The sequence below is a fragment of the Phoca vitulina genome, unplaced genomic scaffold, assembly GCF_004348235.1.
Source record: "Phoca vitulina isolate PV1807 unplaced genomic scaffold, GSC_HSeal_1.0 scaffold39, whole genome shotgun sequence".
Taxonomy (NCBI): Eukaryota; Metazoa; Chordata; class Mammalia; order Carnivora; family Phocidae; genus Phoca; species Phoca vitulina.
Window position 1 is genome coordinate 7,744,882 of NW_022589742.1, and position 26,320 is coordinate 7,771,201.

General features: G+C 39.7%; 1 protein-coding gene across 8 annotated transcripts in view; it reads left to right on the plus strand.

The window, feature by feature from the left end:
- The first annotated feature begins 10,122 nt into the window (after positions 1-10,122).
- MCF2 (MCF.2 cell line derived transforming sequence) overlaps positions 10,123-26,320 on the plus strand; it is a 74,143-nt gene continuing 57,945 nt past the window's right edge. For 6 of the 8 annotated variants that reach the window (XM_032428279.1, XM_032428280.1, XM_032428281.1 and 3 more), the window contains exons 1-3: positions 10,123-10,188; positions 16,032-16,146; positions 17,499-17,589. In XM_032428279.1, the coding sequence (XP_032284170.1) occupies positions 10,164-10,188; positions 16,032-16,146; positions 17,499-17,589 (231 nt within the window). In that variant the 5' untranslated portion in view covers positions 10,123-10,163. Of the gene's footprint in view, positions 10,189-16,031; positions 16,147-17,498; positions 17,590-20,507; positions 20,936-26,320 lie in introns of those variants that run through there. The other 2 variants (XM_032428285.1, XM_032428286.1) reach the window with 2 other exon arrangements.

The following is a 26,320-nucleotide window of genomic DNA, read 5'->3' on the forward strand; positions in this document are numbered from 1 at the left end:
GATATAATTCACTTACCACACAATTTACCCATTCGAAGTCTAAAATTCAGTGTTTTTTAACACATTCACAGAGTTGTGTAGCTATCATTGCAATCAATTTTAGGACATTTCATCATTCCTAAAAGAAACTCTGTATCCTTCTGCTGTCATGCCCCCAAATGCCCCATTTCCCTAGCCCTAAGCAACCACGAATCTACTTTCTGTCTCTCTCTCTATGCCTATTCTGGGTATTTCCTATAAATGGAATAATATAATTTATGGCTTCTTTCACTTAGTAAAATATTTTCAAGATCCATCCATGCTGTAGCATGTGTCAGTCCTTCATTACTTTATTGCCAAATAATACTCCATCGTATGGATATACCACATTTTGTTTATCCATTCTTCAGTTGATGGATATTTGTGTCGTTTCTACCTTTTGGTTTATTATGAATAATGCTATTAACATTCCTCTGCATGTTTTTGTGTAGATGTATGTTTTCATTTTCTTTTTCATTATATTTATTTCATTATATTTCATTTTATTTTTAAGTCATCTCTACACCCACTGTGGGGCTCGAACTCACAACCCCGAGATTAAGAGTTGCATACTCCATCGACTGAGCCAGGCAGGCACCCCTGTTTTCAGTTTTGGGGGGTATATACCTACATGTAAAATTGCGGGGCGATATGGTAACTGTCCATTTAACCTTTTAAGGAATTAAACACAACTGTTTTTCACAGGGGCTAAACCATTTTATATTCCTATGTACAGTTTATGAAGCTTCTAATTTGTCCACATACTTGCTAACACTTGTTATTGTCCATCTTTGATTATGAGTGTGAAGTGGTATCTCACTGTGGTCTTGATATGCATGTCCATAATGACTAAATGATGTTGAGCATCTTTGCATATGCTTATTGGCCATTTTTATATCTTCTTTGGAGATATGTGTTCAGATCCTTTGCCCATTTTTAATTGTGTCATTTGCCTTTTTATTATTGATTAGTAAGTGTTCTTTATGTATTCTAGATACATACTCCTTAACAGATAAATGATTTGCAAATATATTCCACCTTTCTGTGGATTGTCTTCACTTTCTTCTTAGTGTCCTTTGAAGCACAAAAGTTTAAATTTTGACAAAGTCAAATTAACAGTTTTTCTCTTTTCTTGCTTGTGCTTTTGATGCCATACATATGAAGGTTTTGCTTAACACAAGGTCCCAAAGATTTATTCCTATATTTTAAGAGTTTTATTGTTTTAGATCTTACGTTTCAATGTTTGATCCATTTTGAATTCATTTTTATATATGGTGTAAGGTAGGGGTCCAACTTTATTCTTTTTTTCCCCCAACTTCATTCTTTTGAATGTGGATATCCTGTTGTTCCATCCCCATTTGTTGAAAAGACTATTCTTTTCTCATTGAATTGTCTTGTCCTTGTCAAAAATCAATTGATAATGATGTGTGAGTTTAGTTTCCTCAATTGTGACATGTACCACTCTGGTGGGGGATGTTGACAATGGCAAAGACTGTGCATATGTAGGGGTAAGGGGTATATGGCAACTCTCTGTATTCTCCCCTCAATTTTCCTGTAAACCTAAAACTGCTCCAAAAATATAGTCTTTTTTTTTTTTAAAGATTTTATTTATTTATTTGAGAGAGTGAGCAAGTGAGAGAGAGAGCATGAGCAGGGGGAGGAGCAGAAGGAGGGGGAGAAGCAGGCTCCCTGCTGAGCAAGGACCCCCATACGGGGATGTAGGGCTCCATGCAGGGCTAGATCCTGGGACTCCTCGGGGATCATGACCTGAGCCGAAGGCAGACGCTTAACCAATGGAGCCACTCAGGTGCCCCTAAAAAATAGTCTTAAAAAAGTGAACTTGATCATTGCAAAAGAAAAGTGGAAAATATGGCCCCCAAATGAATTTTATGGCCCAGAGGAAAAACCCTATTGACACTGAAGTATATTGCTTTACAGATTTTGTTAAATATGTACATAGTTGACATCATGCTGAATGGACAGGTTTTTTTTTGAAGATTTTATTTATTTGTTTGTCAGAGAGAGAGAGAGAGAGAACACGTACAAGCAGGGGGAGTGGCAGGCAGAGGGAGAAGAAGGCTCCCCACTCAGCAGGGAGCCTGATGCGGTTGACTTGATCCCAGGACCCTGGGATCATGACCTGAGCTGAAGGCAGACACTTAACCAGTTGAGCCACCCAGGCGTCCCTGATTGGACAGTTTTGATTTCTTTTTTCATGCCACATTATCTTATACTATATGACATCTAAGACAACAGTTGTGGAGGTGCCTGGCTGGCTCAGCTGGTAGAGCATCTCACTCTTCATCTCTCAGGGTCATGAGTTCAAGCCTTACATTGGGCATAGAGCCTAGTTAAAAAAAACAAAATGACAATTGTGAAATGTAATGACATATGTGTGATATATATATATATCACACACATATATATAAAATGATATATATGTGTGTGTGTATATCTCAACCCCAAAGAGGTTGGGAATTTATTTTGTAATTTCCTATTTTTCCTTTTCGTGTTTGTAATTGATTTGTTATAAGGTACTTAATATAGGTTTTTTTTAACTTAAATTCAATTAGCCAACATATAGTACATCATTAGTTTCAGATGTAGAGTTCAGTAATTCATCAGTTGCATATAACACCCAGTGCTGGTCACATCACGTGCCCTCCTTAGTGCCCATCACCCAGTTACCCCATCCCCCCACCCACCTCCCCTCCAGCAACCCTCAGTTTGTTTCTTAGAGTTAAGAGTCTCTCATTGTTTATCTCCTTTATGTAGGGTTTTTGGATGGAGAAATGAAAAACTGAATAAAATGTGATGGCGAATCTAAGATAGCTCCAGATTTCAGAAATGTTAACAGTGAAAAAAAATGAGTATTTTAGAATAGTACTCAAGTCAAGTTTTATCTGGAGTTTATAACACACAAAATAGGGACTTTCACTTTCCTTTTTCTTCGCACACATTTTGTTGTATAGGTGCTTATAAACAACCTGAGTCATGCGGACCTTCAGTGAATTGTCTGAGGTTCTACTGTAAGCTCGTGGCTAATTGATTATGGAATCCACCAGTTGCTACATCCCTGCTGTGGTGTTACAGGAATTGCCTGCTTGGAAAATATCTTTGCGCTAAGTCGGTGGTCCTGGGTCAGAGGCATTTCAGAAGCCTGCTCTCCTCTCCTGGAGGCATGCGGAGTTCTCCACTTTTTGCTTCTAGTCTTGCTTTCTAGCTGTAGCTAGGCTAGACCGTGCTCTAAACTCAAACCCTATCAGGCTACATATAGTCCCTGATGCCTTCACCTACTCCTGCACTGGCACCTTGTTTCTTTTACCTGGAATGCCCTCTCTTCCGCTGTCCATGTGTGTGAATCCTAGTCAATTTTCAAGGCCCAGCTCAGATGCCACAGCATCTATGAAACTTCCCTTTTTCTCACTTGCTCAATTTAGATGTAATAATCTCACCCCCCATATCCTCCCTTGTATGTTTCTCTTATAGCAGATATTGTCCTATATTTTACGGACAGGTGTCATATCTTCTGTTAATTTGTAAGCTTTTTAAGGTGAGAAACTCTTGTTTATATTCCAATGGACCACAGCACCCAGCAGAGGAACAGATAGAAACCCAGGAGATTATTTGGTGAACTGAATTACAGTGGATTGGAAGGAGGCTGCAGTACATTGTTAGCAGAAGAAGGATTTAGCAAGAATCTTGGCTGTCTTTTGTTAGTACAGAATTATGTGAGTCTTTCATACTGTACCTTTGTTGTAGAACAGAATCTGGCATAGTTTGTTCTATTGTGGTGTAATAGGAATTCATTTTGTGATGGTTCAGGAATTATCCTTTTGTTTATTCCACTGTTTAAAGCATAACACAAATCAAGACAGCACTTCAATTTGTTGCCTGTGCTAAGTCATTACTGTTTACAGATGGGTAGTGTATCTGCCTTTCACACTGAAAGGGAAAAATTACACTCGTAGAATCCCATCTGCCTTGCAACAGGATTTAGAACTCAAAACCTAATTTTATCTGAGTTCTGCACATCAGCAGTAGGGAACTTTCAAAGAGATGATTGCTAAAAGTAAGCATCATTGTTAAGAATTTCAGGCTGTAAAAATAATGGAGTTCCTTGCAAAAGATTGTTTATAAACATTCCTGATATAGTTTGGAATGATACTCTTCCTGGAAGAAAATGGGAGGTCATGGAGACATATCTAGTTAGTAATTTGCATTAGAGCTAATTGAGTATATTCTTCTGAGGGCAGATTTTAGATGGTCTGAAGAAGGTTAGGGAACCAAATAGATGACGCAGTAAAAGCTTCTTCTAAGGCTACTAGATTCTACCTTGGGTCTGAATAGTGCTTGGTGCCTGGCAATTGTTCAGTATGAACTTCTTGAATGAATAAATGTGAATGGGAGCCTCTCCAAGCCTGTTTCCTCATCTGTAAGGTGAGGGTTTTAACATCCATCTTGGAGGATTATTGTTGAGACCAGAGCAAACGCATCCAAAGTGCTCTGTGCTGAGCCTGGCAAGTAGGAGGTGCTCGGCAAATGATAGCTATTGTCAATCATACCCGGCACTTTTCCCCTCTGTTTTCATGCTGGTGGTGGCAGTGGGTTGATGGCCATAGAAGAGACTGTATCCCTCTGGTGGACATTTCCATTACTTTCCCTTCTATTTTATTTTATTTTTTAAATGATTCTATTTATTTATTTGAGAGAGAGAGCACAAGCAGGGGGAGCAGCAGAGGCAGAGGGAGAAGCAGGCTCCCCACTGAGCAGTCCTGATGTGGGACTCGATCCCAGGACTCCGGGATCATGACCTGAGCCGAAGGCAGACGCTTCACCGACTGAGCCACCCAGGTACCCCTTTCCCTTCTATTTTAACCTGAACCCCATTTTTGCTTCTTATTTTTAGGAAAACTTGAGAATATAGAGTTACTTCCCCTTTGAAGCATTTTGTTTGCCATAGCTCTTTAGTGCCTGGACAGAACGGGATGTGTGTACAGCATGGTTCAGAACTTGTTTTCTTCTATTGCATATGAACAGAAACCCCAGAGAAAGGATAAATGTACATGAGAGAGTGTCACTGTGAAATAAACCTCAAGGGTTGGAATTACTGCTATTATACACCAGAATCTAGAGTAAAAATGCTTTCTATAAAATGAGAATGCTTACAGGGGTGCCTGGCTGGCTCGGTTGGAGGAGCATGTGACTCTTGATCTCAGGGTTGTGGGTTCAGCTCCACACTGGGTGTAGAGATTACCTTTTTTTTTTTTTTTTTAAGTAGACACCATGCCCAATGTGAGGCTTGAACTCACAACCCTGAGATCAAGAGTCGCATGCTCTACTGTCTGAGCCAACCAGATGCCCTGGGTATAGAGATTACTTTAAAAAAAATTAAAAATCTTTAAAAAATGAGAAAGCTGGGCGCTTGGGTGGCTCAGTTGGTTAGGCGGCTGCCTTCGGCTCAGATCATGATCCTGGAGTCCCGGGATCGAGTCCCACATCGGGCTCCCTGCTCAGCGGGGAGTCTGCTTCTCCCTCTGACCCTCCACCCTCTCATGCTCTCTCTCTATCATTCTCTCTCTCTCAATAAATAAGTAAAAATCTTTAAAAAAAAAAAATTAAAAAAAAAATAAAAAATGAGAAAGCTTATAGATAGCAACTTACTTAACTTTACATTCTTTTTTTTTTTTTAACTAGGCTCCACCCTCAGCATGGAGCCCATCGTGGAGCCCACTGTGGGGCTTGAACTCACGACCCTGAGATCAAGACCTGAGCTGAGATCATGAGTCAGACGCTTAACTGACTGAGTTATCCAGGCGCCCCCCAACTTACTTAACTTTCTAAACTATCATTTTCCTTATAGGGTTGATAAACTCAGTAGAATTTAAATTCCTTGGAAAGGTGATACTATCATGGAGGCATAGACTCTTGAAGAAGTAGGACATGAAAGATCATTTATTCTAACCCAACTACACACTTGATTGTCTTCGCTAGCCTCCTTACCACAGAGCAGCTTGGGCTTTGTTCAAACACTATTTGTGATAGGGAAAGGCTGCTTTCTGTACCTACCATGGCAGTCATTTCATCTACAAATAGATCTGACTTTTAGAACAAAATGCTTCTTTACATGGAGTCTCGATAGCTCTCTCTCTCTGTTGCTTTGTCTTCTCTCTCTCTCTCTCTCTGAGGGGAAAAACCAACCAACCAATGAACCAACTACCTAATTAACCAACCAACTAATACACCAAAAGAGTACATGATCAAATAGGTATGCATACTGCATACATAGCCCAAGGAGTTGCATCGTGTGTATGTGTATGTGCTGGGAAGTGTTGCAGTGTGCTTAATACTCAGTATTTCACAAACGTATTTGATCAGGAACCTGTACTATCCAAACTTAACAGTATCTAACATAGAGTAGGTACTCAATAAATGTTTGTTTAAAAAAGTGAATGAATACAAAATCAATCTTTAAAAACTATGAAGCGCACCTTGTATCAAGGTGACAAGTGTTCTCCATCTCTGCAAGTGACACAACCAAAATGAATCAACTAATTGGATGGGTATACCTGCCTCCTCTGTGAACCATTAATCTAAAATATATTATTTATTTCCACACCTTTTAGGACTTTTAAATTCTTCATATTTGAATTCTGAGCTTGTCTCCTCATTTGCACAAATCCTTTTTTTTTTTTTTAAGATTTATTAATGTATTTGAGAGAGAGAGAGAGACCCCGAGCAGGAGGGACAGAAGGAAAAAGGGAGAGAGAATCTCAAGCAGATTCCGTGCTGACTGTGAGCCCAGTGCAGGGCCCGATCTCACAACACTGAGATTAGGACCCAAGCTGAAACCAAGAGTCAAACACCTAACTGACTGCGCCACCCAGGTGCCCCAATCCTTTTTTCTTTTTTAATCTCTACACCCAACATGGGACTCAAACTCATGACCTGAGACCAAGAGTCCCATGCTCCACTGACTGAGCCAGCCAGGTGCCCCTGTACAACTATCTTCTATGAAAGAAATATTAATAAAAAAAAAAAAGTAATATTAGGGGCGCCTGGGTGGCTCAGTGAGTGGAACGTCTGACTCTTGGTTTCACTTGGGTTGGGAGATTGAGCCCCGCATCGGGTTCTGCGCTCAGCAGGGAGTCTGCTTGGGATTCTCTCTTCCCCTCTCCTTTTGCCCCTCCCCCACTCGTGCTTTCTCCCTCGCTCTCTCTAAAATAAATAAATCTTAAAAAAAAAGAAATATTACTGATGAGTTTGTGATTTATGGTCAAGGCAGTAAAAGCTTGTCTGTCTTGCTTCCTAATCCTATGTGTAGATTGAATGAGTCGGCAAGCACTTTTCTTGTCTTTTGTCTGCAGTTTGTACCTGATCGTGCTCAACTGTGCAGGTGTGTGGTTCTGCAGCAGAGGTGAAGACCTCCTCCATCGGGGGGTTTTTAGGGTGTTTGTCAGATTACCTATGGAGTTAGTGCCCTTTTTTTGGCTTCCCAGTCAGCTCTTTTTTTGGTTGAGCAACTAGTCCAAAGTAAGAAGAATGCATGCCTTTCATTTGTGTGTAATTGAGCTTTCCACATGGGCCAGCCTGACAAGCCTCCTGTCAAATGTGAATCTGGCCAACTAGGAACATGCTGTAAAGGAAACTTGATCCAGCTTTGGTGACCTAGGCTATTTATTTCTCAGGCCCAGATGAAAAGAGTTTAAAGGCTCAGCTAAAGGAACGTTATAAATCATATTTCTTCTCACTTTTATATTTCAGGAGGAAATGTGTGTGGAAATTCAAGAGGGTCAGATATGAAGCTGGCTGTAACTCAGTGTCAGCTTTGTCCCAAGTCCCTTGTCTCTCTCTCTGTTCCCAGCAATCATCTCACCTTGTGTTTGCGACTACTCACTGATAACCTTGTGTCTTCTGTCTCCTTTCCTCTGCTGTCTCCTCTCTCTTCAGTCCGTTTCCCATCCAGAACTTGATTATTTCTTAAAGTAGTGACATCTTCTCTTTCAACCATTATCTCATCCTTTTCCATTAGTATGGAAATGTGACTTGTTTTGGCACAGTCATGGGAGACATTTTACTACAGAAACATCGGTATGTTTTCCTTGTAACTCTGGTTTTTGCCTGCTCTTGAATCTCCTAGAACGCGAGGGGCCCGAGAAAGCATTTGTTGTAGCGCCCTCACTTCTGAGATGGGGGCCAGTGGGGCAAGTGGTGGGGCGTGACTTGTTCAGGATCACAGAGCTGCTCGGTGGCCGAGCCAGCACTAGGCCCAGGTCTTTCCATTCTCAGCCCTTGGCCTTTTATTTTATGCCCTGGTGTCTTTTATTGTACAGTAGGTGGACGCGGTTTCTGGAGTTGTGCATGAGCCTGAGTGGTAATGGGAGGAGTCAAGTTGCAGATGTTAGTACTTCCAGAGGCGTCATCTGACATACAACTCATCGATTTCTCTCGAGAGATCTTCCTACTGATCAGGATGGGGGAGAAATTTTGGTCTTATTATATAGGAATGTTTTAATGTCTAATGCCGTGTCATTGAAATAGTACGACACCCGTGGAGCATTGCCATTTTGCAGGCCTCTAAGGGCAGAGACTTCTAGTCCTCTGCATTTTCCCCATTCTCACCCCTTCTCCACGTCGCCATACCTAAGCATGTCAGTGTGGGACCCACATTTGCGGCTGCCACAAAGACATTCTTTTAGCTGAGGAGACCTACAGCGTTAAAAAAGAATAACTGTTCAGCAGTCTGGATGTAGAGGCTCAGAAATGTGAATGCACACGCCTTGGCCTGGGACATATCAGGAGTCTACTTGTTTTCGTAATTACAAGGCAGTTTTAGGAATTGATTTTTATGTCCTGACAAATTGCAGATTTTTAATGGTCTGTGTCTTAGGAAGATAAATATGTCACGTAATTTTTTTTTACCTTTCAAATCAGGAGTATTTAGGTGAGGGGAGGATCATCCTGCAACAGATACCCATTCCTCTGTCGACTGTGGACTCATGGGGAACTTGTTTTTCTAATGCCCTTGAGCAGGATTACTTCTGGTAAACAGCATCCATATGGTACGATTTGAGGAGCACTAAGGAGGGTAATGTGTCATCAGCCTGACACCACCCGATACCAGGCCTTTGAAGGCCCTTTGTATCAGAGAGCAGTGGAAAATATGGCTTCTATCAGAGATGTGGAACCACAGGCATTAAAACCAACCATCCAAAATAGCCTTGTTTGATGACCCGTTTTCTTTAAAAAGTTATCCTTGCTCATGGACCAGAGGCAGGTAGTAGACTTTGATTTTTGGCCCCTGGAGAGTGCCCTGGAATGGAACATTACAAATTAGCCCTTGAGATCTGGGGCAACTGAAACATACTGAGCAAAGCGTGGATGTTGTCCTACCCATGATACTCAAAGACAAGTTCATATGTTACTGTTGACAGAACACCAACTACTATGCCAGTTCCTTTGCAGCTACTTGGCACAGCACCCTGTGAGGTAGATGTTATTGTCTTGCCCAGTTTATAGGGTAAGGACATGTTTCTATGGCCAATAAATGCAACAGGCTGAGATTTGAATCTGTGCTTGTCTGGCCCCGAAGCAACACGCTTGACCACTCCACTGTACTCTCTCTGACGCTTTTCCTGACTTCCAAGATGGAATAAGAACACCTTCTTCAGGGTTATTTTAAGGATCCAATAAGATAAAAGGTCCGAGAAGTGCTTTGTAATTGCTAATAAACTTTGCAGAATGAAAGGCATTCTCAGAAGTAGAAGACAGTCTGCCACCGTGTGTCTATGTGACAATCTACCCTTTAAATAAATCTGGATGTCCTGTGGAGTTGGGACCTTTGCCCCTGGCTTTCTGGTGAGTGAGAGTAGTTTATGTCCTAGGTATAGATTCTGAGAACTAGGACACTGGTCCTACTTACCCAGTGATATTTTCAAGGGTGTGATTTGCTTGCCATGTAGCTGGGAGGAGGAGAGAGGAGATCAGCAGTGTGTCTGCGGGCCCCCCAGGGTTCCTTTCAGCATAATGAGAAATCATGTGGATGCTTCCAGCTGTGCTCTAACGTTCGTGTCATCTTTCTCCCTTTCTCGCTTGTCATAGAAACTGAGCTGCTTCTCCGTGCAAAGGACATCAGTCATTTCTTAATGCAAGATATCGCCTTCTTGTCTGGTAAGCAGACTTTTCATATATTTAGACCATATAAATGTATGAACCTCTTAGCAAAATGAGTGTGGTCTTTATATAATAAGTAGCCATACACACATGCGTGCGCGTGTGTGCATGTGCGCACACACAGAGATTGAGAAGCACTATTTTATTTTTTTAAGTTTTTATTTATTTAAGTAATCTCTACACACAATGTAGGGCTTGAACTGAAGACCCTGAGATCAAGAGTCGCATGCTGAGAAGCACTATTTTGATAAACATTTATGCATTGTGCACGTAGTTGCTAAACAAATAGACATTTAGAGGATGGAGGTTTTAAGTGTGTTTAGATATGTGATGAAAACAATCTTACCGCCCTCGTACATTTGACTTCCAGGCACGCCTTTGGAAATCCATGGTAGGTGCAAGTAGAGTTCATCTGGGTGGGTGCAGACTGAGAGAGAGGGTGGCAACTGATGTGACTTCTTGGAGATTTTCTCCTCCACCATAGCTCTGATTATTTAAGTGTTTCTTGCAAATGCTGTCAAGTCACCCTAATTAAGAGCACATACTGAGTTTTTTTAGGGTTTCATTTACACATGATAAAATAAGTTTACTTTTCATATATATATATATATATATATATATGCGCACTGGTATATTTATGTGTATTTTATATATAATTTTTAAAAATTATGGTAAAATACTCATAAAATTGACCATCTTAACCATTTTTTTTTTAAAGATTTTGTTTTTATTTATTTGACAGAGAGAGAGCGAGAGAGCACAAGCAGGGGGAGCAGCAGAAGGAGAGGGAGAAGCAGGCTTCCCGCTGAGCGGGGAGCCCAATGCGGGGCTCGATCCCAGGACTCTGGGATCATGACCTGAGCTGAAGGCAGACGCTTAATGACTGAGCCACCCAGGCGCCCCAATCTTAACCATTTTTTAAAGTATGATCTCCATTTTATTTTTTTCCCAGAGAACAGTTATTCTTCAGTCCTTAAGGATTTAACTCCTTACATGAGCTTTGGTGGAGGTGGTGGGGTAGCACCCGCGGGTGTAAATCGGGGTGGCTTAGTCGGTGAAGCGTCCGCCTTCGGCTCAGGTCATGATCCCGGGGTCCTGGGATTGAGTCCCCCATCCGGCTCCCTGCTTAGTGGAGTGGGGAGTCTGCTTCTCCCTCCACCTCTCCCCCCTGCTCATGATCTCTCTCTCTCTCTCATGCTTGCTCGCTCTCTCTCAAATAAATAAAATCGTTAAAAATAATAAAAAAATAAAATCGGGGTGGGGGTGGGGGTGGGGCTGGGGGTGTTGGGTCCTTCCGTGCCTCAGGAGAGCCATCCTGGACTACGTTGCTGTGAATGGCGCCGCTCGCGCAGTAATGTAGTCTCACAGCTTGGGACGCACATACGCCTGGAAGCCATTCGCTTTTAAGCCCCTGATAGAGGCGGTCTTTACTGTGGTCCCAGTAGCAAACCTTTTTTTTTTTTTTTTTTTAAAGATTTTATTTATTTGAGAGCAGCGAGCGTGCGTGCATGCGCACGCGCATGAGTTGGGGAGGGGCTGAGGGAGAGACTCCGCAGTCAGACTCCTCTCCCAGCGCAGAGCCTGATGCGAGGCTCCATCCCAGGAGCCTGAGATCATGCCTCAAGCTGAATCCAAGAGTCGGATGCTGAACTGACTGAGCCACCCAGGCGCCCTCGAATAATGAACTTCCCAGTGGCCTTGTCCTTGGTAATGCAGTGGGCGCAGTGGGCGCAGTTGGTGCTGTGAAGAGGCTGCCGTGGCTGAGGCCCTTTGTGGCACAACCGTTATTCCTCCTTTTCTTGGTCATCTTGGAAGCGAGGGCCCGAGAGAGCCCATCTTAACCATTTTTAAATGTACAGTTTGGTGGGCATTAAGTACATTCATATTGTTGTGCAGCCATCCCCACCATCCATCTCCAGAACTCTTTGATCTTGCAAAACTGAAACTCTGTACCCACTGAAAAATAACTCCCCTTTCCCTTCTCCCCGTCGCCCCTGGCAACCACCATTCTACTTTCAGTCTCTGGATATTTGACTGTTCTAGGTACCACATAAAACGGAATCATACAGGGTTTGTCTTTTTGTAACTGGCTTATTTCACTTAGCATAATATCCTCAAGGTCCATCCGAGTTGTGTATGTCAGTATATGTCAGAATTTCCTCCCTTTTTAAGACTGAATAATATTCCATTGCATGTATGTACTGCATTTCATTTGTCCATTCATCCATTGATGGATACTTGGGCTGCTTCCACCTTTTGGCTATTTTAAGTAGTGCAGCTCAATAGCCTTACTTATTTTTAGAGATATAACTGGTAAACCATCTCTCTCTTTTTGACTCATTCAGAAATCTAGGGAAAGTTTTGCTTAAAGACAAGCAAATGACTTTCAAGTATTAATTTGAACTATACCATTAAACATTATTATATTAAACAGATATGAAAAATTTATGAGTTTGCATTGTCTGCATGGAAATGAATGCTTCTTAGGAGTTGAGAGTATAAAAAATGATCTTATTCCTTTTAAGTAGTTTAATTATTGCTCCTGAAGTGATATCAGCATGCTCAGTTTACTAAACAAGCCTTTACTTTATAGATGATCCTAATTGGACACTTTCATCTGGCCTCTGCTTTAGTGATTATAATTAACGGTAATTGTGAATTAGTGGTGACTTAATTAATGTGGCTTTATGTTTTATTTTATAAGTGCTATAAATGTGTGACATACTGTCACTCTTGAGATTTCCCCAAATCCCCAACTGTGTTCCATACACAACGACCCTCAAGGCTTGTTCCCCCACCCAGACCTCTGCCACAATTTCCTTATCTGCTTTTGGTAGTTGTTTTCAAAATGCTTCAGTATATTGGTTCTTTTGAAGAAAGGGTTTCCAGTGGGAAAAATAATTAAAACTTCCCAATTTAGAATATAAACCCTTCTCGTTCTTTTCTCACACATTTACCACCTAGTGCAACACTCAGTGGTAATAACAGTTTATAGACTGATTGATGATAATTTACCCTTATAAGAACTTATAAGCATTCTTTCCTTTGATAGATACAGCTTTCCTAAGTGCTAGCTGGTTCTGTCTTTAACTGGAGTGCTTACCAGCTTGCTTGGCAAGTCTGTTATATTAAATATTATATATATACATATATATGTTGAATTATATGTCATATATTATTTATTTTTTACGTGTTTATTTTAAGTAAAATAAACGAGCTCATGACCCCGAGATTAAGAGTCACATGCTCTACCTACTGAGCTAGCCAGGTGCCCTTGTTATATATTACTCATATTACTAGTTCTATACTATACTCTACCTGTAGAGGCCCTTTGTTTAATGATTTGCTGTATCTCTTGGTTTGGAGTTGTACAGTTTCTCCTTTGAGTTCCTTTGAAACTCTTGGGTAGACGCTGTCATTGTCCATGATAATCTTCATCCTGCTCTCTAAGCCTAGAAGATTTATCATTTGATATAATACTTTGAACTAGTTTGATTCAAAAAAATGACTTGGGGATGGGGACTCTCCCTCATGTTTCCCTTGGTAAAGATTAAGATAGTGAATGAATTTGATTTTTGTCCAAGTGCACTAGGGAAGAATGTATATTCTGCTTTTGTTGGATGGAATCTTCTATAAACGTCAATTAGGTAAATGTTGGTTAAGATTGTTGCTCAGGTGTACTGTATCCTTGCAGATTTCCTGCCTACTTGTTCTATCAATTATTGAGAGAGGGGTGGTGAAATTTATTTTTTATTTTTTTATTTTTATTAAATTTTTAAAAAAAGATTTATTAAAAAAAGATTTATTTATTTTAGAGAGCACACACGTGAATGGGGGAGGGGCAGAGGGAGAAGAGAGAGAGTGAATCTCAAGCCAACTCCCCACTGAGCGCAGAGCCTGACTCAGGGCTTGATCCCAGGACCCTGAGATCATGACCTGAGCCGAAACCAAGAGTCAGATGCTTAACTGACTGTGCCACCCAGGTGCCCTGGTGGTGAAATTTTTTGACTGAAGGTGTGGATTTGACTGTTTCTCCTTGCACTTCTATCATTTTTTTTGTTTCATGTATTTTGAAGCTCTGTTAATCAGGTACATAAGCATTTAGGATTGTTATATTCTCCTGATGAATTTACCACAGTTTGATTATCAAATGATTTTCTTAATACCTAGTAATATTCCTGACTCTGAAATCTATTTTGTCTAAAATTAGACAGCTTCCTTTTGACTAATATTAGTATGGTATATCTTTTTCCATCCTTTTGCTTTTAATGCATTTGTGCTTTATATTTAAAGTGTGTTTCTCAGGTGGCTGGCTGGCTTATTCGGTAGAGCATGCAACTCTTGATTTTGGGTTTCTGAGTTGAAGCCCCACATTGAGTTTAGAGCTTACTTAAAAAAATAAAAATAAAATTACATTAAAAACTAAAATGTGTTTCTTGTAGACAGTATATAGTTGGGTCTTGATTTTTTTAATTCAATTTGATCATCTCCAACTTTTAATTGGGATGTCAGGATTATTTACATTTACTGTGATTATTCATATGGTTGGGTTTAAATCTGCCATCTTACTATTTGTTTTCTATTTGTCCCATTAGTTCTTTGGGTTTTTTTCCCTCCATTTTTGCTTTATTTTGGGTTAAGTATTTCTATCAGTCCACTTTATCTCCTTTGCCATTATCTTATTTTTTAAAGTTCTTTATATATATATTTTAGTAATCTCTATACCCAACGTGGGGCTTGAACTCACCACCCCAAGATCAAGAGTCACATGTTCTTCCGACTGAGCCAGCGGGGTGCCCTGCAATTGACATATTTTTATTGCACATTTAATTTTTTTATAGCCTTACATCTTTATTCACTTAAATTCAGCCAAATGAGAATTACAATTAAACTTCTCAAAAAATTTCTATTAGCAAGCTAAATTCAAAGACCACCCTGTAACTTTCCTCCTAAAATCATCGTTCAACTTCCATTTAGCACTAAATATTTATTGAGCACCTACTCTGTGCCCAGTTGTTGGGCCAGCTGTTGTAGGGTGGGACCATGAACATGTATGAGCTCATCCTTGTACTTAGGTGGCTTTCATTCTCAATGTTCCTTATCCTCCAAGCTGTGTAGAGGGCTCTAGAGTAGGGTGCACACTGAATTTTAACCCACAGAGAATTCATGGTCTTTGTTTTTTTGCATTAGTAAGAGTCCTAAACCATTGTTGCTGTTACTGCTTATGTTGTTTCTTCGACAAATCCATTAGAACAGCACTTATTTCCTGCAGTTTATATCCTGTATTCTTTAAGGCTCACCATAGCTGTAAGTGGCTGATTATATCAAGTTGCCCAGTTTGAATTGAGGCCCATAGCATTGGTACAGAAACCGTTATTTCCCAGTATCCTTGGTTGTCCAATATGAGGGTCAGCTGTGTTTTTAATTATATTTATTATATGTATTCCATGAAAATTTCTTCTGACTATAATCACTCATTTTGCCTTCTCTCTCTCTCTCTCTCTCTTTTTTTCTTTATTACATTCTGTTTTCATTTAGAAACTACTTGGCTACTTTTTTTCTTCTTTTTTTAAGTAGGCTCCACGCCCATTGTGGTACTTGAACTCAAGACCCTGAGATCAAGAGTTGGATGCTTTACCGACTGAACCACCCAGGTGCCCCTTGGCTACTTTTTTTTTTTTTAAACTTAGGGGCATGGTGCCATTTTGTTTTATGTGGAGGCCGTCATCCTTATAAAAGTTACATTGGCCCAAACCTGCCCCTCTCAAATCCTCTTTCTTGCATTGCTGTCACATGAATTGTTAATTTGGTTGATTTTTTTTTTTTTAATATGGTTTTAGGTGGCCGGGGAAAGGATAATGATTGGATCATTACTTTTCCAGAAAATTGTAATTTCAGATGTATACCAGAAGAAGTGATAGCAAAAGTGCTGACTTACTTGACATCTATTGCAAGGTATAGCATTTCATTACATTTCTTTGAATTTGTTATGTGTTAGATAACCATTTGAATGTAATAACAGGAAAATGGCTTTTTAGTGTGACTCTTACTATTATTGTAAGTGATTACAAGACTCACCTTCAGAGTAGATAAGAAAACTTAGAAGGGGAAGCCGACAGCTACCTAAATTGCTATAGAAATTATACTGAGGATCTATGAAAACAAAATTGGGAGTCTAGAAATATTTGTCTTCATGAAGAAAAACGTAGGTTGAAAATGATGATCATACGTAAAACCTTTGATTTGCGTAAAAGGAAATCTTCCTAGCCCAGAGTGAGGGTAGCTATTCTTCCAAGGGTAAAATATGAAGACCAAATGTTAAATAGACTCAAAAGTGATATTGGAATTTATTAGGAGGAACTTCTTGATATTAGAAATCATTTGAGACTAGAATGCTTTAAAAGGTAAGTTTCAAAAGCTTCCTTGAAGATTTTATTTAGGTTGAAAATAAAATTCTTATCTATTTAATTTTTTTTTTTTAAGATTTATTTATTTATTTGAGAGAGAGAGAGAACATGAATGGAGGGGAGGGGCAGAGGCAGAGGGAGAAGCAGGCTCCCTGCTGAGCAAGGAGCCTGACACGGGGCTTGATCCCAGGACCCCGAGATCATGACCTGAGCCAAAGGCAGATGCTTAACTGACTGAGCCACCCAGGCTCCCCCAGGTTGAAAACAAAAATTTTTAAAGGAAACATTTTCCATTTATTAACCCTGAAGACTAAGAGGCCATAAATCTACAATGGTAAAAATACAGAGTTTCATGAACAAAAGTCATATCACAGAAAACTGAATTTGTAGTGCATCCCTTAAAGCTTGAAAGTCTTTTAGGTCTTTTTAGGGCAAATAAAAGTTTTATTATTCATTAAACTGCCTTCTTAAGGCACAGACGAGATAGAAACCTATATTTAATAGTGTTTTTCTGAGTGAATAAATGAATGGATGGATCATTAGTTCTTGATGGATTGCCATGAAAAGTTAAATCTGATATCATAAAGGACAGCTGTCTATAAGGTTGTCTCATATCCAAGATTGCAGTATGTCAAATTCATTTTAGTGACCTATCGGCATTATCCTATCACTTGACTATTTAAAAGAATGATGCTAGTGCCAAAAAAGAAATTTTAAATATTGAGTAGTAGAACATGGAATTAAATTGGTTTTCCAGCATGGCACTTTGTGATAGCTTTCCCAATCCAAATTTATCTTTAGTTAAGACATCAAATGTAAATGAAATAGTCAGAATTAAGGACACAACCTAGCAAATTTGGGTAGTTACTAAGAAAGACATTATTTCCTCTTATCTTGCAGGCAAAATGGATCTGACTCCCGGTTTACTATTATTCTTGATCGAAGATTGGATACATGGTCTTCTCTCAAAATTTCTCTCCAGAAAATCTCAGTAAGCACCAGTGCATTCTTCAGTAACTTTTTATTTTTGTTTTACATAATGCTTTCTGTTTGTGGGAGTACAGAATATTTTGGTATTAGGCAATGAAGACAATAAAAGTACATGATGGAAACAATAAAACAAAGATGGGATGGTGAGATGGGAAAGTGGGAAGAAGGGTTGGTAGAGGACAACTCATCCAAAATAAAACCTAATGGGAAAGAATGAGTAGTTAGTGGTTCAAGTTATGAGTGAGAAGACACTCATGGTTCCCTATGCCTTTCAGAGCAAGGTGAGTTTTTATGCGAGCTTTTTTTTTTTTTTTTTTAATGGAAATAGCTCTGTTGTATACTCACTGTATATGGAAAAGTATAAAGAAGAAAGTTTAAAACAGTAGTCAGTAATTCATCCATCCATAAATAAACACCTCTTAACATTTTGATGTGTGTCTTTCTAGACGTTTCTCCCCCTGGGATAGAGTAGGGAAGTGACTCAACTGCAATATGACTTATCTCCCCTTTTGGAATCTAGCCCCCAGCTTCCCAAGACCCAGATAGAGGAAACAGTTTCCCTAAGAGAAAAATACAAGAGTTGCAGTCCTACCCCCAGCCAAGATGATCTTTCACAGTGTTAGGCTCAGCTGGATTATAGCGGCGTTCTCTGACATTCTTCCTAGAAGAGGAGGGAGGTGAGGAGCCTGTAGATTACTGAGCTGGCAAGACTGGGGCTGTCTGCAGAACTACCATGTGGCTAACTTCCTCTATCAGACCAGAGTAGCTGGGAATCAATATGTTTTTTTTTTCTTTGAGAGCCCAACATCATCAGTCATCAGAAATTCTTTGTCTCCTGACTGACACGGGAGGCCACTCTCACCAGAGGAAGCTGATTTGGTTGTGAAGGCAAGCCAAAAATCTAAGTTGTTGGACTTCTGAGCCAAGTGTTCTTTTTGCTACACTAACCTAGCTAATGAGCATAAGAAATATACTGGCGCTCACATGGTAAAATGGATGAGATCATTATTTTCATACCCAACTCGCTTATTCTTCATCTTGAGCAAATCAAAGTGGTTTTTTTTGTTTATTTCTTTAACAGAAGTGTGTAACGATAAGCAATGGAGAGAAGAGTTAACACGAAATTCACACAAGTTACTAAAATAAAATAGCAAAACCTTGACTTCATGTAATATATTTTTGCTTTGCAGGTGGGTATTATTATAATTGTCCCATAGATGAGAGAACTACATTAGTATACACACTTAGGGGAAGGTTTTGTGATGAATCCGAGGTCAAATAGCTAAGGAACAAAAAGAGGCAGAGCAAGAATTGAATTTTCATGAACTTCAATTGGTGCTCTTTCCACCTGCTGCTTTTTATCGTTTTCCAAATGACTTGTGGATAGACAAATACATTCAGTGTTTTTTTTTTATAAAAAAGTAAAATTCCTTTGGAGAGAGTAAATCTGCCCAGCATATACTGTTGAGCCCTGTCAATGGGTCAAAGTTAAGTAAAAGCTATTTATTTACCTTGCTCTGGCCTTTTAAGATCCGTCCTTGGGCTTGTTGAGATTTCAGTTCATGATTCTTTTATACTAAATAAAACACTTTTTTAATAATAAAACTTTTTTTTTTTTTTTTTTTAATGCAGCCCAGCTTTTTTCTTTTGGCCAAAACTATCTGCCTGATTAAATTAATTTTCACTGAGTGACCGTTTGGCACATGGCATTAAGTTTCTTGTTAAGGTTTTATTTTTATTAATCAAATAGGCCACTTGGAACAAGTCTTGTTTTTTTTTCTAAAAGAGAAATATAAGATTTGGTCTTGATTCTGTTGGTTGGGGGTCAACAGAGCAATAATGATTTATTTCTTGAGAGGTGAAGCTCCCCTTTCTGTTTCCCTAGGGATGGTCTTTCAGTGGGGAAGTATGAACCATATTCAGCATGGAGCTTGGCACTCAGGGTCCCTTCATTCTCTTAACTGCCAAATTGATGGTGCTAGGCAAGATTGGGGGCACCAGTGATGATGACATGTAATCGGCTATAGATTAAGCGTTGTTTCTTTTTAACATGTTAAATGTTTCTACTTGTGGTATAGTTTCTATACCCATACTCGAGAGCACATTAATTACATCCCAACCATCACTAGCCACTGGGCACTGTTTGCATTAAAGATAAATAATGAATGCAAGCTAATTTCAAGAGCAAAAGTTACATTCAGAAAAGATTTCTGGTGAAAATTGCCCCTGTATAGATAGATGTAACTATCTTTGGTATATTACTTTAAACAAGTATCTTTGAAATAATTATACAGCTCAATTTGAAGACCTTAATTTGTAAATTCCAAAATAAACTATGCAGTTAGGTTATACTTCATAATTAATGATAGGGAAACAAGATTTTTTTAAAGAGCTTTTATTTATTTATTTTAGAGAGAGAGAGCAAGCATGAACAGGGGGAGGGGCTGAGGAGGAGGGAGAGGAAGAGCAAAAGCATCCCAAGCCGACTCCGCACTGAGCCTGAGCCCAGGTGGGGCTCAATCCCAGGACCCCGAGAACATGACCTGAGCTGAAACCAAGAGACTGTTGCTCAACAGACTGAGCCACCCAGGTGCCCTGGGAAAAAAGATTTTTTTTTTTTTTTTTTTTTTTTTTTTAGTTCTACAGTGTGGGGAAATGTCAATTTGGGAGAGAATCCTAGCCATATTAGAAAGTTTGTGTGTTCTTCCTGGATTATTATCAAAATTTCACAAACCGTTGACCTTTCACAAGGCTTAAACTCTGAATAGAATTTAATAATTAAAAAAAAAAAACACCAAATCCTGAAGTGAATTTTAAGTTACTGATCCGGGTAGGGCAAGAATAAAGGTATCAGTTAATACTACCTTCACAAAGATTCTTAGCATTCCACCTTAAAAATCAAACTGCGCAGAGGAGAAAGCCAGTCCCAGCAAGCCCCTAGGAGGAGAGTCGTGTGTTTTTTGTTTTTTTTTTTCCTTCCTCCACTCTTAGGACATGCCTGATCTTCTAGAGCAGTCCGGCACCAGCTAATCCATGAGGCTCAATCTGGCTAAGTAATTGGGGGAATGTGTCCACTCTGAATTACAATGAGCAGCCGGGAAGGCTCTGTCAGCTGACTAATCAGGGATAGTGGGGTTTTTGCAGTGCTGCCGCCGTGGTAATGGAAGCAGCTACCGTAGCTTTGTTTGATAGAGATTTTTGGCTGCCGCTTTTAAATACTACCCCAGAAGCAGCTCATATTTCATCAATGTTGCATTGACAGTTGGAAAAGAAGAGTGTTCTTGTGTATAGGCGAGATGGCAGAAGCAACTCCCCCGAGAGGCAAGATGAGGTTCAGAAGGAATGCGGTAAGGGCTCTGCCTGCAGTCCTGGAAAGCCTGTATTCCCAAGTTCAAGTGCAGGGATGCTGCAGCATGGTGTTAGAGCACAAACTGATGCTGAATGGGGCTTTTAAGGACAGATAGAGAGAATGGAGACGTGTATTTGTATGAATTGCATTGATGTGATTACTGCGATATTGACAGGGAAATGGAAAGGAGTCCAGGAGGTTGAATGTGATTTCAAAATCTAAATGTGATCAAGTTGATGAGAAAACCTCATTAGTCATGTTATTTGTTTAAGACCATATGAACAGTTTTGAATTGTTGGGCAGGGTAGCTTTAAATCACTAGTGAAAATAATATCTAACAAAAGGATTCATCCTTTCTTTCACCATGGTCAAGTAGAGTGTGATATCATGGAAAGGTCTGGAGCCGACTTCATTAGCATCTGAAAAGGCAGCCCTTCCTGGGTGTTACTTACTGTTCAAGTGAAAAATTTTAAGTCTAATGATTTGAAATCTTTCAGATTTTCTCTGTTCTCCAAATTCAAACTTTAAAGATGCAGAATTCTAGCCTGTTGACAACTTTTTTTTTTTAAGAGAAAAAAGTGACTCGCTTTTCATTATAGACTAGAATTTAGAAATCTCTCCTGTCAGATAGGTTTCAAACACTTTTCTAATTAAAATTTTCCCTTCATTGTTTCACTTGAATACTAAATTCCCAGCAAGTTTCTAAAGTGATATTTAGATGTATTTTGGGGAAATGTGAAAGAACACTGCTAATTTAATAACTGGTCGTCTTTTAAATGCCACTCTTTTTCTTTGAAAACATTTTGATGTTATGATTCAAAATATAATACTTGCTTGTTTAAAAAATCGAGACAACACTCAAAAACATAAGAAAGTAAAAATCAGCCTTCGGAAAAAAATGACATTTGGAATCAAAAGTAAGATAAGGGAACTAAACCAGTAAGAGTTTTATTGGTGTTGGATGAGTGTTAACATCATTGGGTGAGTGAATGATTTATTTTCTGAAAAAGCTTTTAGGACAGAATGATATTTTAAAAATTGCAGTTTAGGATAGCAATCTTTTTTCTTTTGACGAAATTGTATCTTCAGCTCTACACGTGATTTTGTACTATGGGAATAAATAGTTTCAGACTTTTAACAAAATTTCTAACTCACAGGAAATGCCTGTGTATGTGCTTAGCGGTATTGGGTGCAACTGGCATTGGTACTTTTGTTATCAAAAGAAACTGACTTAAACTTTCAGAAAGTTCCTAATTCCTTTATGTGCATAGATGTTTTCTCAGTGCCAAACCTAGATTCATCTATATGAACATATGTTAATATACACACAAATAAATACAGCACACGAGTACTCATTGAATAGACCTATCTAGTCTACTACTGTGCTACACACAGTGTAGGTTACAAAGGTGACCGTGGCATGGCTACTGAGGTGAAAGGGCTCCAGTCTAGTTAGAGAAGGTAGGACACGTTCATAAATAACTATCGTGAAAGAACTTCTAGGTGCTGAGGAAGGCTCCATGAAGATGACATTTGTTTGGACCTTAAACAAGAGCGTATGTTTCTCTTACTTTTCTTTGTTTCTGTCCTCCATTTTTCTCTTCAATGAATTACTTTAAGTGGCCCCTAGGAATACATGTCTTGAACTGAAATTTACTGGAGTAAGTTCAAAGTCCAGAACTATAGTGGAAGATACATTTGTTCTGTTTACATGGGTAGGCTTGACCAGAGTGAAAAATTTGAAACTCACTGGTGACACAATGGTTTGACCTTGTGGTATTTCTGGAGTTGGGCCAATTTTGGAGGCTGAGATAGGTAGCACCTGAAAGGATGGGACAGTGGATTTAAAGTCCAAGGAGGGGGTTAAACGGGTTACTCGGTGGAAATTGCAAAGACTGTGGCCATCGAGAGGGAGGGGATGAGAACAGAAAAGAAGGGCAAACCTCAAGGAAGGAGTATCGCCCAGGACTCTTCTGCCCCTGAGGTTACATGGCAAGTTGTTTGGAGGTCTGTGGAGTAACTCATACTTTCTGTACTCTTTAAGGGTGGGGTATGGGAGAAGAGTGTATAAGTAGTTCATGACGTTGGAAATTCTTTTCTTATAGTTTGAGGTCATGAGATTTTCCCCAGGGTATTCTGAAGAGATAGTTCGGACCTTATCAAGGTCAATCACATGCCCACACCTCAACATTATATTCTGTTTTGATATTGGATTATAATAGTCTCTATTTAGTGGGATCCATGATGCTAAACTCTTTCCAACAATTTGTTGTGACTGTTAACATTTGTCCCGTTTCGTAGATGTTAAGGTCAAGTCGTTCCTAAATGCTAGGCAGCAAGTCTGAGTGTGCGTTCAGTCTATGCATTGTTAAGTACACGTCCCGGGAAGTGTTACATGTCTTGGAAAGAGCTTACCCTTAGGATTCACAGAGGCCCAAGTGCCGCCGCTCACCAGCTGCAATGTTGGATGCATCCCTGCCCCACTCTGTGCTTCACTTAGCTCATGTGTAGAAAGGCCACACTACCTACTTCACTGCAGTGTTACCAACGCTGCATAGGATAGTATACGTACCAAGCCTGGGACATGGGTCCTAGGCTATCAGTCAAGGGTTCCTCTGATTATTACTGCATTCCCTTGCCCTGAAGATCAAAAAAAAGAGTCTGTGGGAACAGAAGTTGTTTTATAGTAAAGGAACCAAACTTTCATGATGTATAAAACATTTTCAAAGAAATAACTAGAATAGCTGATAAGTGTGTATAGGGTGTATGAACTGCCTCTCTTAGATACCGCACAAAGGATTTAAATGAGGTTAATTTCCAGACTTTAGTAGTGAAATGATGCATCAAGTTTATGCCTTTTGTTGTTATTGGTGTCCTTACCGCTGTAAGGGCCATGTAACTGGAGAATTTGAGGGTAGGCTTGAGAAGGGAGTAAATTTTCTCTAGGTGGGAAAGGTGAGAGCTAGCTAATTCTGTGCCCATTAACTTGAAGAACCAGTAAGAGCTGCTACTGAGGGCTGGGAAGGGCTGGGGGAGGGCTGGGGAGGGCTGGGGGAGGGGCTGTGCACAGTGACTAGAGAAATGGCTCTGAGCCCTGTGAAAGTGGGCAGCATATTCATTTTACTGAGGTGCCTTTAAGCAGTCACATGTTGAAACTCCAAAAAAAAAAAAAAAAAGCCTGCAAGAAGCTTTTTAAAAGCAGTGCTGTTTCCTCTCTCATGCTGTCTTTTTTCTTCTTTTTATGAAAATAAAAACAAAATAAGGCTGACCTTTGCCCACATCCCTTTGCTTTTTTGACAGGTTCTCAAAAACGATTTATAGTTTTAAAATGTAGAGTTTGTGGAAAAAATAGAAATTGTGCTTTTTCATGTTTATATAACCATACAGATTAGAGATTCTTAAAGCAGCATACCAAAGAATTTAGAAATATAGTATCCCCAAACTGAAATGGAAAAGCTCAGTGGTCTTGCATGATCTTTGCTGTCAGATAGGTGCATTGGATATGCCTTATGAGAGGTGGTAGGCTGTTTGTTCATTTAAACACTAGTTTTAAAATGGATTATCTTGAAACTTTTAGACAAATATCTGCATATAGAAAAAAAGCACTCTCTATACCTATGTGTATGCTCACACTCGAATACATGCAACCCGATCTTAAATCCCTATGGCCTTTCAGGTTAAAATTTCTCAAGTGCTCTGTCCCCTCAAGATTCTCCTAGCCAGCGATCACAGAGGAGTACATATTATCGATCCTGGCCCATGTTCAGATACTCGAAACTTTAGTTCAGAGGTTGCAAACTGGTAGTCCAAAGATGTATTTTGTTCAGACAAATGTGTCTAAACACAAGGATGTGTCTGCTTTGTTTTAACAAACGTTGAACTTGTTCACCATCTTTAAAAATCCTGAAGTTTCACACGAATCTGGATTTCTGGCTTCTTTTGAGAAATCAATGACTTGGCAAAGCCCACTTTCTGTCTTACATTTAGCTGAAACTGACTAGTGAGTGCCTTCCCTCCCCCAAGCCCCAGAGCTTTTCAGTTCACCAGAATCTCCACCATTTCCTGTTACTTCTCATCATCTAGGGAGAGTGTGAGTTGTCATTTTCTACCTCATTCAGGCTGTCTTTTGATTAAGCCCTGCCTACTTCACATGTTTACGTGGTCCCCCTAACACATGGTAGGCATTCATGTTTGTCACCTTTGCTGTAGGTTTCAGGTTTAGACTCTCGACCTTGAACCTGATCCTTATACCATCTTTGCTATGCTTCTCCAAATTCCTCCTGTTGCTACTTTTTCTGTCCATTAGGAGTTTCTCCAGAGGAAGGAAAGCTAAAATGAAAAAATACATCTTCTTTTTATTTTTCAATCATAGCCCGTTTAAGAGTCTGGCTCTGCAGTCAGATGAATCTGGGTTCTTCATTCTGCCACTCCCAAGCTAGAAGTTCTAGTGTATTGCTGCTGTAACAATTTAATTACAAACGTAGCAACACAGATATATTCTATTAACAGTTCTGGGATCAGAAGTCCAAAATGAGTCTCACTGGGCTAAAAGAAAGGTGTTATTAGCAGGGCAGCATTCCTTCTGGAAGCTCTAGAGGAGAATCCATATTTTCTGGACTTTTCCAGCTTCTAGAGGCTGCCCATATTCCTTGGCTCATGATCCTCATCACTGACCGCTGCTTCTGGTGTCACATCTTCTCTGACTCTCCTGCCTCCCTCTTTGTTTAATAAGGATCCTTGTGATTACATTGTTCCCACCCCAATAATCCAGGATTATCTCCCCATCTCAAGATCCTTAATCATATTTACAACGTCCTTTTGCCTTATAAAGTAACATATTTATAAGTTCCAGGGATTAAGATGTAGACATCTTTGGGGAATCATTATTCTGCCTACCACAGTCAGTTTCTCCAGTTGTGAAATGAGTATTAAAATAGAACCTAATGTATGTAAAGTACTTAGCGCAATGTCATAATAATGCTCATGATGATCATAATTCTTATAATAGCGCTTTCAATAAAAGGCAGTATTCTCACCCATGGCCACCTAGCCAGTCTCTTTTCCTCTACCATAAGGCCTTGAGAGGTCCTAAGTATATATGAATGTGTGTGTGTGTGTGTGTGTATTTTAAAAATTCTGTATTTGGGACGCCTGGCTGGCTCAGTTGGGAGAGCATGTGACTCTTGATCTCAGGGTTGTGAGTTTGGGCCTCATGGTGGATGTAGAGATTACTTAAAAATAAAATCTTAAAGAAACAACTCTTTAAAAAAATATTTATTGGGGCGCCTGGGTGGCTCAGTCATTAAGCGTCTGCCTTCGGCTCAGGTCATGATCCCAGGGTCCTGGGATCGAGCCCCGCATCGGACTCTCTGCTCAGCGGGAA